Source organism: Pteropus alecto, unplaced genomic scaffold (assembly GCF_000325575.1).
Source record: "Pteropus alecto unplaced genomic scaffold, ASM32557v1 scaffold94, whole genome shotgun sequence".
NCBI lineage: Eukaryota > Metazoa > Chordata > Mammalia > Chiroptera > Pteropodidae > Pteropus > Pteropus alecto.
Window position 1 is genome coordinate 7,880,046 of NW_006437736.1, and position 15,023 is coordinate 7,895,068.

General features: G+C 38.3%; 1 protein-coding gene across 15 annotated transcripts in view; it reads right to left on the reverse strand.

Moving 5' to 3' along the window:
* The window catches only part of ANO4 (anoctamin 4), a 332,447-nt gene that overhangs the window by 44,421 nt on the left and 273,003 nt on the right, over positions 1-15,023 (reverse strand). For all 15 annotated transcript variants that reach the window (XR_003047093.1, XM_025048733.1, XM_025048727.1 and 12 more), the window contains 2 exons: positions 4,461-4,543; positions 1,503-1,643 (listed from right to left, as the gene is read on the reverse strand). Coding sequence is in view for 14 of the 15 variants with exons in the window: in XM_025048733.1 (XP_024904501.1) it covers positions 1,503-1,643; positions 4,461-4,543 (224 nt within the window). In the remaining variant the exon portion in view is untranslated. The remainder of the gene's footprint in view (positions 1-1,502; positions 1,644-4,460; positions 4,544-15,023) is intronic.

Consider the following 15,023-nt stretch of genomic DNA (forward strand, 5'->3'; position numbering starts at 1 on the left):
TGGAAATCTGACTCCAGAAAGTTGTGTGACTTTCATTAGGTGACTCAATATATCGGAGTAGAGAGCTGAGCCTACTTAGTTATCAAACACTGGATCTTAAAGCTAGGCCTCTGGATGGCCTCTGCTGACTTACAGATTTCTTTCTTCATAGAAATATTATTCTGTTTTACAAAAACTCCATTTTTGGTTATGAGTGACATGCTCTAAAAGCTTGAGCATGAACCCTATCTGAAACTGGCCAAAATAACAACAACAAACAACAATGAAATAAAGCCTACATTTTAATCCTAGTCCTGTTGATAGGGCATAGGTGAAATCTACATTGAATTTCAGACAAGGGTGGCAATATGGTGTGATGGACATGTCTCTGGACTCAGAAGGAAGTCAGGTGTGAGTCCCGGCTCAGCGACTACCTAACAGTGTGACCTTCGGAAGTAGCTTGTCCTCTCCAGGGCTTTAGCCTCCTATGCTCTAGGTAGAATAAAGAAAGCTTAATCTATATCTACAGGTTTTGTTGTGAGAAACGAAAATCAAGACAACAAACACGAATGTACTTACCGAAGGCAAAGCATGACACAATTGCTTACAAAGCAGTGTCTATAGAAGGGCATAGATATGAATCTTGATCTGAGCTGAGGGACTCTCGGGCATGCTGCTTACCCTTTCATCTTCCCTCTTTCTAGCTAAAGAAGAGTAGATCATCTGTATCTGCTGTAGTCTTATCTTTCTCATTTTAATGATCTAGGATATATCTTTACACACTTGCCATTTGAAAAAAGGAAAAGAGACTCCTAATCATCTATTATTGTTCTAAAATGACATTTTTGAAAACTTTGCATGTGTTTTGTTTAGTAGTTAACAAGGTCAAAGTTGATCGCAAAAATGACTTCTTTTTAGGAAAAGCTAACCACCCAGCTTCAAGGTAGTATTTTTCAAATTGATATAACTATTAGTGAAGATGGAAATCAATTTTAGGGAGTTATAGCTGGCATTAAAAAAAGACTATAATAAAAAAATCAGGGTTCATTGCATATCGTAAAGGTGAGCACTATTTCACGATTTTGGTTTTATAGACCTATTTGCATAGAATATACTGAGTCATGACAGAGAATGTATTTCATACATGGGCTTGGTAAAAAAAAAAAAAGTTTGAAAAAAACTGCTGTAGACCCTATCTCATATTTTTAGTTCCTTTCCGCATGGCATAGAGAAGCAAGTGGAAAGAACATCAGATTAAAATAGAGGATCTGATCTTGGCTATTTATTGGCTATTTAGTGGCTAACCTAGTAAAGCCCCTTAATCTTTTGGAGTCTCCACTGATCCATCTGTAACACGGGGACAACACCACCATCCCTGACCACCTAATGGAGTTGTGAGGAATAAAAGAACATGCAAAAATGTCGTATGGAACTACGTAAATAAATGTCTGATATGATTATTGTTATCATGATACAAGTTTGTACTTTATGAAACAAAAGAGTTTTGTAAAACAGTTTCAAACCATAAAAAATATTCCAGAGGCAGAAACGATCAGTCGGCTGCATTTATCTGCAAATGCTTGGTAAGGTTCTGGCTTTCCCGAAATGGGATTCATCCGCTCTTTCTTGGAATACTTGGCTTCAAACTGGGGCCGTATTTCTTCCTAAAAAATGAGCAGACACATTTTTATGCTCTAAAGAGGTGCACACACAATAACAAAAAAACTCATTACCTCCTGGGAAAACTGAGTCAACAGCTGCCACACTAATCAATCAATGAGGTAGGCTGAGACCCAAGTATAAATGTCTGGAAATTGGCCACTTGAAGAAAATCTCAAGAGTGATGATTTAGACTTACTATTATCAAGGCAATGTGATTTAGACTAATAGTTAAATGTCTGTCATCTCATTAAATTATGCTTGAAGAAACTGAGAATGAGAAGAGGAACCACCTGCCCTGTCTCTAGTGGTTTGAACCAACTAATAAGCTTTGACTTTTATTACCAGGAAATGATATGAACACCAGGACCAAGAAAGCTTATGAACAGCAAAATGTTCAGAGTTCATTTTGTCAGTTATAATGGTAATGTAATTCTTAGTATTCTACAATTTTCTTTTTTTTTGTATTTTTCGATTCAGGCAGCTAAAAACATGGTGGATCTATTTTATTAAAAAATTAACTCCTATAGAAGTTATTCTCCTTTAACCGTAGATTTTAAATGTATCCTTAATTGGTATTGAAAACAAATACCTTTCAAATGCAGCTAAAATCAAAGCTCCTCTGATTCTAAATCAAGCTGAGATTTTATTTCAATTAATTGAACCCCATCTAATATGAAAAGCTTCCAACAAAGAAGTAATTATGGGATCAGGAAAAGGTAATCAGCGAAAGGGTATATTGAAGTGGTCCAGCTAATTAAGTACATGTTCCATTTGAGTGTCTTGGGAGAGAGAAAATGAGAAGAAACTCTGGTGAAATGGAGATTGAGTTAGTCCAGGCAGAAACACTCAAGACCAGGATGGAGGCACTGACAGAAAGAGAAGCAGCAGCTGACAGAAGACAGGCAAAGAATGGGCATGGTTGGATAAATGGGCACAGCCTGTGTAGGAGGAAGGGCACCCTGGCTCCTGCTTAAGGATAAGCCCAATGCTGGACCTTCACTCAGTAGCAGGTAATGGGGAAGGTGAGGGGGAGCTATAATTATAAACAGCTTCCGCCTCTTTTCATTTATTTTAGGCAGTTATACTTGAGGATTGAAACAGAACAGACCTAGACTCTTCTGTTTCTGTGGGAAACTTTTAATTTATCAGGCTGTGTCACCAAGAGTCACTGAGTTCATCATCCAGGAACAGAGGCCAATCACGGAACGGGGCCTGTCTTCCCCGTGTTATGAGCTGCGTTGTGTCTTCCGCACAAATTCATATATTGAATTCCTAAAGCTTTTTATCAGGGCTAGGAAGACAGAAGACTCTAGATTCACGAGGGACATTTTAAAAAGCGTCCCCATGTCTTGGGCCCACCACAGTGCCACTGGTGACTTTTAGACTGGTTGTGTCAAGATTACTTAATGCCACACTTTATAGCTGAAAGAGAAAAATTTAGAAACATCTCTGTTTTTTATAAATGAAAAAAGTCCAAAAGTGAAGTTATTTGTCTAAGATGACATAGTGGTGACTCAAGTTCCCAGGAAAGAACATTTTCTATCCCATTTCAATGTCGCTCCCATGAACACCTATAATAAGAACCAACAGAAGAGGTTCACCAAGGAAGAAGTCCTGAATGCAGACCAGCTGCTGCCAGGAAACTCCAGAGTCAACTGGGTAGTTTCTTCGAAATCGTTTCTGGGAGAATGCTTACAAAAGCATGAGAGAGGTCTTACAAAAAGAACAAGGATTGCTGAAAATCCCAGCGTTGCTTCTAGATCTATAGCTACCCAAATGTGTTCGTGGGCATGAGGAGAAAAGGCAGCCATTCACAAGATGTAATTTGAAGAAAAACAAGGTACCTTTCAAAATGAACTCCCCTACCGTTCCTACCACAGGGTTAAAATGATCATTTCTGTTTCTAGAAGATTCCTTTCAATATATAAAGTATATATACATGTCTCTTGGAAGGAATACACCCATTAATACCCATTATTACATCATATGTGACTAGTTTATCTGATTTACTGGCACGCCAAGGCTCTGAGGAAATGAGACTCACTAGAGGCAAGAGATAACGGACGAGACAAAGGAAAGAGGAGGTCAAGTCTGGATCAACCAACAAAGGAAGTAGTGTCCCTACCTGGTGACTAAACTCAGCATGGGTACTTGGGAGACTTTTGACAGGAATGGGACAAGAAGAGACGGTAAGACCAGACACAGGATAGAAGAGGGCACAGTGAATTGGCGTAGAAGGGGGTGAGAGAGAATGATGGGGCTGGGAAACGTGATGAGAATGGGAGGTCTGAGGAGCTGAGTTTACCTCTCCCAGACAGTTTTATCTAGACCCGGCCCCGCATTTAGCAGCATCCACCAAGGAGGCTGACTGAGGAGTGGTTTATCCTCAACATGGTCCACTTCTCAGCCTGTGCCCATCTAGGCACTGTCCAGGGTCCGGAGGCTCACAGAATTATTTCCTGGGAGTAGTTCCCATACGAAGTTTGCTTCCGTGTGCCTAGGGTTGTAAAACTGCTACCCTCCTGCTGCTCAAGTAAAGAAATGGATAATATTCAAGAAAACTAAACAAATCTTATCACCAATTCCTTGGATATCTCTACCTAAAAGTGAAATGCTTTACTTAGCCATAGACTTTTATTCCACTAACCAATCAAAATCTGCTAGCTTTTATACTGCTTGGAGTTCTTCCCAAGACAGATATTAGAAATGCTTTATGAGTAAACCTGACTTGTGTCACAGAGCAGAGAGTGATAACTCAAGGTGACTGCGTGTTTCCTGGTGATTTGCTTTTTTAAAATTCTGAGGTAAATGATACAAACCTCCTCCTCTTCCCAGTCTATCAAATCCCAGTCATAAGCAATTACTGCTCGTCGTCTCTTCCAAAACTCCAGGAAAACTGTCGCTGAAACAAGCAGAGGATGACAAAGACATTTTCAAATAAAAAAATGCTGTTAACCGTGTCACTAAATAATGAAGCCATTGCAAAGAATGACGGTTGCTTGTGTAAGCACCCTTGAATACCAGAATTTCTACCTAAACTTAATGTAACTAGGACTGTTTTCTGAGAATTACTAAGCTTGTATCAAGCAGAATGAAAAATTCAAGACTTCATTTAGAATTAAATTAAGCTGATTTGCAAGTTGAGGCAGAACCAACTTATTAAGATGACAAAGGCTCCCAGGATGTAAGGATACAGAAAATTAGGTTACCAAAATCTTTCTGATATAGTATTTATTCTTAAAAGTGAGGGGCAGGTAGAGGCCGAGAGGTAAAAGTAAAACTTAGCAGTTCACATGTATTTGACTGGCAGTGATTACTTGTCCCCCAAATCCTCCTCAGAGCAATATCTATATAAAATGTATTTTACTATTTCATTGAAGGAAGCTATTTTATTGGAGGAAGAAGTCCTATTGCTTTTCCTTTTCTCCAAACCACCTCTTTATTGTCACACTGAAGGCAAATGTGTGTCAATTCTGATAAGAACCTTTTCCAACAAGTGCTGGCCTCCCCACTCAGGGAAACCTGGAGGTTACTCCATCTAGCCAAAGTAACTTTCAACTCAATTCTATTTTAAAAATCTGCTCAAATGAATTACTGAGCACTGTACAATGGCAGAGATAAAGAAAATAATCAGGATATACTTTTGCTGCTTGGAAGTCACAAGCAAAATGAGGGGATGCACAAGCATACACACACTCAAACTTTGAGGATGACTGTAACTAAAGATATCATGAGACATGACAGGAGATGGAATTGGTGGCTCTCTGTTGAGCCTTGCTGTGTACTTAGACTTACATAGGCAAAAATATATCATATATTTGAAATCACTTTCATGAGGAAAGGCAAATATCCAAATTACCATTCCAAAGAGAGATAATTACTTTCTTCTTTCCTAGTCTGCCTCACTCACCCTCACATGACCTTCTCATTAGCAGTAGTCAGACATACAACACATATTTTTTAAATAAGTAACTAAAAAGACAGTATTGGGTAATAGTCAAGAGCTCTCTGGCATGTAATTTAGACATTCATTACTAGGTTTGAAATCTAGTTCAGGTACAAGCTATACTACCACTGGCAAATCAATTAACATTTCTATTTCTCCATTTCCTGCCAAGCAAAAGAGGGATGGCAATACAGGTCTATGACCCCCATCTGCAATGTCAAAATTCAAATGCTCTAAAATTCTAAGTTTTTTTTCCTCTAAGTTTGGTACAAACCATCTTGTGGCACGCTCTGAGCTAGGCTGACATAAAGCTACTTATAGTCTCCATTTATCCGAGAATACCCATACATTGAAAACAGCCATATTAATGTATTTGAACATGGGGTCCTTCCCAGACATTCTGGGGTATTATTACGTAGTAAATTGTATATACCACAGTTGCCTTTCTAAAACATGAAAAATTCAAGTAGTTATAATTATGAAAGCCACACCTAAAATAATCAAGTGTTTAATTCTAGAAGAGGGAAATTAAAATAAATAGATGTTTTCAAAGGTTAATAAAAGTGCTAACGTTAAGCAGCCATTTCCACAGGAGTCCTTCCTGTGAGTCTTGTTGTGTTAGAGGTCTCCAAGACCACCTCCAGGTTTGATGATTCACTAGGAAGACTCACAGTTCTCACCATACAGTGGTACTCAATGGCTGACTGAGATTTATGACAGTAAAAGGAGATCAAACAAAATCAGTAAAGAAAAAAGGAAACCAGGTGCAAGCTTCCAAGAGACCCTTCCCAGTGGAGTCACACAGGACGTGCTTAATTCTCACAGCAACAAGTTGCGACACATGTCCTGAAGGTTAGAAGTCTGAAATCAAGGTGTTGGTGAGGCTGGTTCCTCACTGGAGGCTCTGAGGGAGAGTCTGTTCCATGCCTTTCTCCTAGATTCTGGTGGTTGCCAGAAATCCTTGCCATTCCCTGGCCTGTAGGGCCCCTGCTCCAATATCTGCCTCTGTCATCATGTGGCATTCTTCCTTGTCAGTGTCTGTGTCTCTGTTTTCTCGTCTTGAAAGGACACCAGTCAGAATGGTAATCCAGTATGGCCTCATCTTCAGTTGATTACATCTTCAAAGACCCTATTTCTGAATAAGGTCATATTAACAGGAGCTAGGGGTTAGAATTTCAACATATATTTTTGGGAGGACGCAATCCAACTGACAACAGGGTTTTTTTGGGCTACCGCAATGACTAAGAGCACACTGGCATTTAGGGTAGGAGGCAGGGGTGTTACCTGCCTGAGTCTTAGTTTACCTGGCCATACTTTAATCTGGAAACGTTTATTTCTAATGAAATGAGAAGAGCCAGAAATAAAGACAAAAGAAATCCTACTCTTCCAACTATAGCAGCACTTTGCTGAAACTAGTTATAGATATAAGAGTAGTATGCCCCAGGTTTATGGGTTCGTCGTGAGAGCCTGGCATTTAATCTCTATCCTCAGATCTATCATCTTCTTCTGGGAGGCCTGGAAAAGCCTACACTTATTCCCAAAACTGCTAGAGATAGAAGACTGCCAATTTTTGCCTTCTGATAATACGATAGGGATTGAAAGGCCTAATTCGATTCTTCCTTTCGAAAATGTCTACACTGATAGTCCAGAGGAGAATGATGTCTCATGCTAGATAATCATTTTAAAGGCATTTTTTTTCAATGATTTGGAAGAAAAAGGAGCTTAAAGATTCGAAACTCTAATTTTTTTCCAAAAGATTATGTTCTATTTGTTTGTATAAAAACAAGAATTGAGCTATGGCCAGCAATAAAATGGGCAGTACACATGAAAGATAGTTTTTAATTCAGAATGGTGACCTAGAATGTGATGACTCAAAGCATTTTCAGACACCTGGTCAAGACAGTCCTATTTCTTTCTAGGAAAGTAGAATGACTTACTTCGTAAACACATTTAGCCATTGTTCTCCCAATACTAATTTCTTTTTTGAAGAAGTGAAATTAATAACACTAACAGGTTTCATTTTTTTTATTCCCTTATAACTTTCTGCGAATGTTCATTTGGGAGAGGAATTGAAGAGTTACAAAGATGGACCCTCCAAGAACTTAGAGGAATGACCTCATTCCTCTTGAGAGCTTAACTTGTAAAATCTTCACAAAATGAATCAGCTTAGCCAGCAGGCACAGACTCAATGCTAAAAGGGGCAGATTAGTACAAAACCTAGAAGAGAAAGCCACACAATAGGGAGTGGTGGGGACTGGAACAAATTGGGAAGTGCATGGACCATGTAAAGTGGTAGGTGTTCCTTAGTTCCCATTGACTACTATGGCCAGATCTATACATTTTTTCAAGAAAAACTATAAAATGTATCTTCATGTGAACTATCCCAATTTCAAAATGATAACAGTTTATTTGTATATTTCTAAAAATTGGTAAGGACCAAACAGAATAATTTTACAGGTTGTTAACTACAACATCTGAGGTAGGCCATTGGCAGTAATAATGCAAGTGAATGTAAATGAGTGACTAGAAAGTATGTGAAACACCCTAAAATGCCAACAAGAGGGTAATTTCAGGATACTGGAAGGACAGGAATGTGATTGACCACATATTAAGAAGTTGAACGTTAATTACTGGTATTGAAATATTTTCTGGAGAGAGTCAGTGTGTCCCAATAGGGGATAGCCAATCTGTAACTTAAGAAAAACAAGGATCTAAGAACACAAATTAGGCAGAGATGGAGCTAATGCAGGACATTAGAAGGGTGTCCTGACATGAACCAGTCTTTATGGGTGTTGTATGTAATGGGATAAGGATGACTAAACAAACTGAAAAAAATAGTTCTTGCTCCTCTCTTCCATTCTCTTAACAATTATTAATTGCATTCTTTGATATGTTAGGGAATTTGCTAGCTGCACTGATTTTCATGCTCAAACAACATTGATGATTAATTTGGTTTCCCAAGCATCCTCACACAGGAAGAAGGTGCTCTAGATTGTTATTATGTGGTGTTCGCTACCACTTACTTGTATTTTCACATTCTGGATTATGCGCTGGTATCTGTAAAGTTTAGACAAGGAATCTGTATCCTCAAGTCAATTTAACTCTGTGTATTCCAACAGTGTTTCTGAACTGGTAAAGCTGAAGAGACACAATGGATCATAGCAGTTCCCCCAAGGAATCATAATTCTCTGAGACCTTGTCTGAGGGTATGCTTCCCTTCTATAAAAAAAAGCTACCAAACTATGTAGCAGACTGAGGGCTTTCACTTCCACTCATGAGGATTAGCTGTTACGATATAAGAAAGAACTGTTATCGATGCTGGACAAGAGATAGGACAGGACTATGATCCCTGAGAAAAAAGAAATAAATGAGGTGGGCCCTAGGATTGTATCAACTCATGGTCTGGAGGCAGTTTCCAGGCTACAGTTCAAGCAAGGGGAATCAAAACAGAGCCCAGTGGTCTTAGTGAGCTGAAGAGACAGAGATTGAAGTAGGGAGGGCCACTGGGGACGAATCTGTGCGTAGAGTACCAGAGAAGAGGGAACTGTACCAAAAGAAAGCTCCAGAACAACAATGAGGTGCCCTCTACTCTTGACATGTGTGCAGGTGAAACTAGACAGGGCTGCTTATTGGTAACAAAACAGTCCCCGCAGCTCACAGAGGGCTGGAGGTAGTTCACAATCCCACTAATCAGAGTGGAGACGTGTTGCAACATATAAGTTATCTTAGGAGGCCTCATGAAGGTCATAAATTAGTAGTGGGTCCTTGGACCTACCCTAACAAGCTAGAAACAAGTCTCAGAACAAAGTGGGCTCCATGTAAATTAGCTGCATGCCTGAATAAAGTCAACACTGAGAAAACACAACAAAACCCCAAACTCGACATTTTCCAGCATTTAATTAAAAATTACGAAGCATGCAAATAAGCTGGAAAATCAAAGCCATAACCAGGAGAAAATTCAATCAATCTTAGACTGAGAGCCCAGAACTGACATAAATAATAGAGCAAGGATGATAAAACAACCATCATAAATGTACTTCATATGCCAAAAAGGTAGAAGAAACATGAGCACACTGGGAAGAGTAATAAAAGATATAAAAAGACTCAACTGATTGAGATCTGAGATAAAACATGTAAGATATGAAAAGAAAAATACACTGGGTCGGATTAACAGAAGATTAGATTCTTCAGAAGAAAAGATCAATGAACTTGAAGGCAAATTAAAAGAAACAATACAAAAGAAACATGGAGAAAACAAAGGCTAAAAAGACTAAAAAATGTAAACAAAGCATAAATAACCTGTAGGACAATATTGAGTGATCTAACATATATGTAATTGGAGTACTAGGCAATATAATTCTGGAAAAATTTCTAAAAATATGCAAGACCTGTACATTAAAAATGATGTTACATGCTTAGAAAAATTATAGAACACTTAAATAAAGAGCTAAATAATTTCAGTGACAGAAGTATGATATTAAGTTTTCAATCTTCCCAAATTGATTCATTGATTCATCTCAATCACAATCAAAATATCAGGTTTTTTGGTAGAAATGACACGTTGATTCTAAAATTTATATGGAAAGTTAAAGTACATAAGATAGCCAAACAATTTTTAAAAAGAATATGATTTCGAGGCTTACTATTATGCTATAACAATTGTGTTATTGTCATAAAAATATACATATAGAGTAAATAGAACAAAATTCCAGATATAGACTCATACATATGTGGCCAATTGATTTTAACCAAAAAAATGCCAAGAAAATTCAAGGAAAAAGTGGCAATCTTTCAATAGGTGTTATTGAAATAATAGGATATCCATATATGCCAAGAAATGAATCTGACTTTTAGTCTATGCTGCATGCAAAAATCAGCTTGAAATAACTTGGTAACCTAAATATCTGAGGTAAAACTATAGGCTAAAACTATAAACTAGAAGAAAACAAAGAACATCTTAGAGACCTTGAGGTTGGAAAAAAATTCTTAAAAGGAAACAAATCGTAATTAGAATATATCGAAAGTAAAAACTCTTGCTTTTCAAAAGACACCATTAAGAAAATAAAAATGCAGGCCTCAAACTGGGAAAAATATTTGCAAAGATATGTATGAGAAAGGACTTCTGGCCAGAATATACAAAGAGCTCTTTGATCTTAAAAATAAAACCCAATAACAAATGGGTAAATGATTTGAACAAATACTTCATCAAAAATGTACAGATTGCAAATAAGTTCATAAAAAGATGTTTAATATCACTAGTCACTAAGGAAATACAAATTGAAAATATAAGGAGACAACACTATACACCCACTAGAATGACTGAAATGATAAAGACTGATAATAGTAATAAGTATTTGTGAGGATGTAAGAAACCCGGAACTCTTACATAATGCTGTTGGGAATGCAAAATGGCACAGTCACTTTGGAAAACAACTTAATATGGTTAGACATTCACTTATTCTGTGATCCAGCACTGCCACTCCTAGTTATTTCCCTAAGAAAAATAGATACAAAGGCTTGTATGCAAATCTGCAAAAAATTTATAATGAGTCTCAGGTTTATTAATAAGAGCTAAAAACTGGATTGGATCTAAATGTTTGTTAATTAATAAGCAGATCAACAAATTTTGGTATATCCAGTTGATGGAGCACTAAAAAGGAACAGACTACTGACATATGCCATGACATAAATGAATCTCAACAGCATTAATCTTCGTGAAAGCAGCCAGATGCAAAACACTAAAAATTGAATGATTCTATTTGCATGAGATTCTAGAACAGGTGAAACTGTAGTGGTAGAAAGCAGGTTAGAGGCTGCAAAGGGTCTGACTGCAAAGGCATGAGGAAACGTTCTAGAGAACAAAAATGTTCTAAATCACCTTTATGGTAATGGTTACCTCACTATACACATTTGACATAACTTGTCAAAGTGTACACTTAAAATTACTGGATTTTATTTTATGTAAATTATACCTAAATATAAAGCTGACGTAGACTTCCCATCATCTCAGCACCCAGAGAAACCTCCATTAATATCATGACAAAATTTCTTTGTTTTCATTAGTATTTAATATACCTGAAACCATACTTTACTTGTATACTTTATATCCTACATTTAACAAATATTTAAATACAAGCTGTGTGTTATCATGTGCTTCGAAAGTCTAATTTTTAATGGCTGCATATAATTTCTTTAACCATTCTCCTATTGTTATTTAGGTTAGTCCCAATTTTTGCCTGTTATAAATAACTAAAGCAAGGAAAACGTAGTTAAGCACAAGGTTTTTTTCCCCTGTAATTTGGATTTTTTCCTGAAGTCCAATCTGCATAATATTTTGACTAAACACTAGAACAGCCTTCTAAGCGGCTACCTGCTACGTACTGGTCTCCACTTTCACCCCTCTGAACACTGTTGCCATAGTTATTTCCCAAACACAACTGATGATGTCACTCGCCAGCTTCTAACTTCAGTGGGCTTTCTGTTGCCTGCAGGTTGAAGCCATGATTCTCTGCTGTGGTACAAATGTCCTGTGGTACGCAGCATGTGAAGATATAGACACAGGGAGAATGCAGGTGAAGATGGAGGCAGAAACTGGAGCGATGCATCTACAAGCCAAGGAATGCTAAGGATCGCTGGCTGTCGCAAAAAGCTAGCAGAAGGGCAGGAAACAGATTCCTCCTCAGAGCCCTCCAAAGGAACCAACCCTTGCTGACACATTGATTTTTTTGGACCTAGCCTCCAGAACTGTAAAAGAATAAATTTCTGTTGTTTCAAGCTACCCAGTTTGTGGTATTTTGTTACGGCACCCTTAGGAAACTGATGAGGAGGCATCATGTGTGACTGCACCTACACACCCAATGGGCATTGAATAAATATATACCTTTTCTTCTTTTGAATATACAATTACCATTTTTTGTTGAACACATAAATATTATAAAAGATAAAATTAGTGTAAATATCTAGAAATAAAAGGCCAATTATTATAAAATTTATATTCAGAAAACGAGACATACTTCATTTACAAATTACTGACAAGACCATATACAGAATCTTTGAATTTGCATTAAAATAACCACAATCTTGTTATTTGATGGGAGAGCTCTGAGAATCTCGATTAGTTTGTTTACTGGGGATAATTTAATTTTGGCAACACTGAAAGTTGGAAAAAAACAAAGGGAGGAGAGAAAAAAGAAAAAAATGAACAACAGAGAGAGATAATCCTCTTGCTGACAATTCTCTGCCAACATCTAACCCCCTAATGACTCATTTTTTTTTTTCCTAGGGAGAGAAGCTAATTTAGGCCATAACTGTTTTGTCCCTTGAATCTTTCCGAATAAAAATGAGCACTGAGAAAAGAGCCACGCTGTGGCTCAAGCCCAGAGCCCAAGGTTCAGTGGATGCCTCTAGGGTACCCAAGAGACTCTGCTATCACAGCTGTGTGACCGTGAACAAAGGTAGTAGAGTTTTGACAGTTTTCTAACTCCACACTGAGGCCCTAACCGGCTGCTAAGACTGGTTCCAAATGGAGCCTCATTGTTTCTCGGTCTGGTGAGCACAGGAAGCAAAAGGCAACAACAAATACATCAACCCGGCTCTTCGGAAGTCTTGTAAACCACTTACATCTATTCTCGACATCTCCGTATCTAGCAATTTCTCAAAAATAAAGTTTATTTGTTTTCTTAAATGTCGTCACTTGTCAATCAAAAAGGATGATCCCAAGGCCATGAAACTAGGCCCCATCAGATGAGCTTTTGTCGAACATCACCATCACAAAGGGTATCTAATGGCGCTCAGGATGAGCGTAACAGCCCTTTGTCTGAAAGTTCAGATCTCTGCAGCAGAAGCAAGCAGGGTTATAAACAGTACATGATCCTAGGAGTAAAGTGTAGGAGCCAAGACTTGCCAGTTTAACTCTGGGCTTTGCCACTTTCTTGCTAGTGCCTCAGTGTCCTCGTCTAGCATGTGAAGATAATAGCAGGACTAGTACTTTCCTCAAAGACTGCTATAAAGATTAACTGAGATGATACTGTACGATGCTTAGGACAGTGTCCAGCATATAGTAATCCCTCAATTAGTGTATTATTATAACTGTTATTATAACTGGCCATTCCAGACTTCTGCAAAAAGGCACAGCCCTATCTACAAAGAAACACCTGGGGTAAATCATTCTTTTTCTGGGAACAATATAAGATTTAAGCAATAATTTGTCAACTAAAACAAAGCAATTCAGAGGATGAATGATTCCATGCTTGGGTTGCCTGGAGTGAGCCTAAAATGTTCCTTTGTGCCCAAAGGTTATTATAAAACATCTATCAGATTTTTACTGAGTACCCTCCAAGGCACAACTGTCAAATTTCCAATCCACCTACTTGCAACCTCAGACTTCTCAACTCCATCCTCCAGGCAGCTATCACCAATCAGTTGAGGTTGGCAGGAATAAAATAAAACCTATTTATTATGCTCAGCATAAGACATTCCAATTTGCAAGGAAGGGATGCAATCCCCTCTGTAATGGTGATACTGAGTGAGGAGTGGAAGAGATGACAGCCTCTGCCTAGCAGACAAATATCATCATATCAGAATTTTACTTCTATATATAGTCTCGGAGGGGAGGGAGAACTGTGGGAGAAGAAAACATTATTTCAGTCAAAGGATATCTAAAATGGGTGAAATAATGATGTGGGTAGGGGAGTTTTTTATAGTAATTCTTCCAGAATACAACTCTCTATATAGAAGCATTAACTCATTTCACAGCAGACTAGTAGCCCAAAGCAGAGCTTGCCAATGGGTATGACAGGAATGGACTATAGGTCTGCAAGAGATAACAACTCCTTCAGCCCTTGAGTTGGCTAGGGGTAGGGTACTTAGTGCCCGGGCCACGAGCAGCCTCCCAGGCCACAGGCAGCCTCCTCCATGGGCATTGGTATACTGTGCGAATATCATTTCTGTGTGCTAGGACTTGAAAAGGTTTGGGAACCACTGGTTTAAGAAATGAATACATTTGTAACCATGGCAAAGCTTAAGCACTGGAGAGGTTATTATACTTCCTGATCATAATTATCGATACTCATCTGGTCTAGAAAAAGCAAATACACATTCCTGACCTGAAAGCTCAGTCCAGTAGCCAAAATTCTGTTACTGATTAGCTTCTTTTGTTTGCAAGGGACCGAAATGCACTAGTAGTGAGGCTTTCCACAAGGCCCACCAAGGGAAGCAGGAATCTCAATGGAATTCCAGGCTAGGCCTACTCAGCGGCAGGAAATGGAAGCCAGCAGCTTGAGACATCTCAGCCACAAGAGACCTACTAGATCTTCACACTGATCCCCACTAATCTCTCTGTTTCTCTTTGGGGAAATGTCTTGCATTTTCCTTCGGGTGACTAACAGTTGGATTCTGCAGCCTCTACCCTATATCTTTCCCACTAGTTATTTGCTCC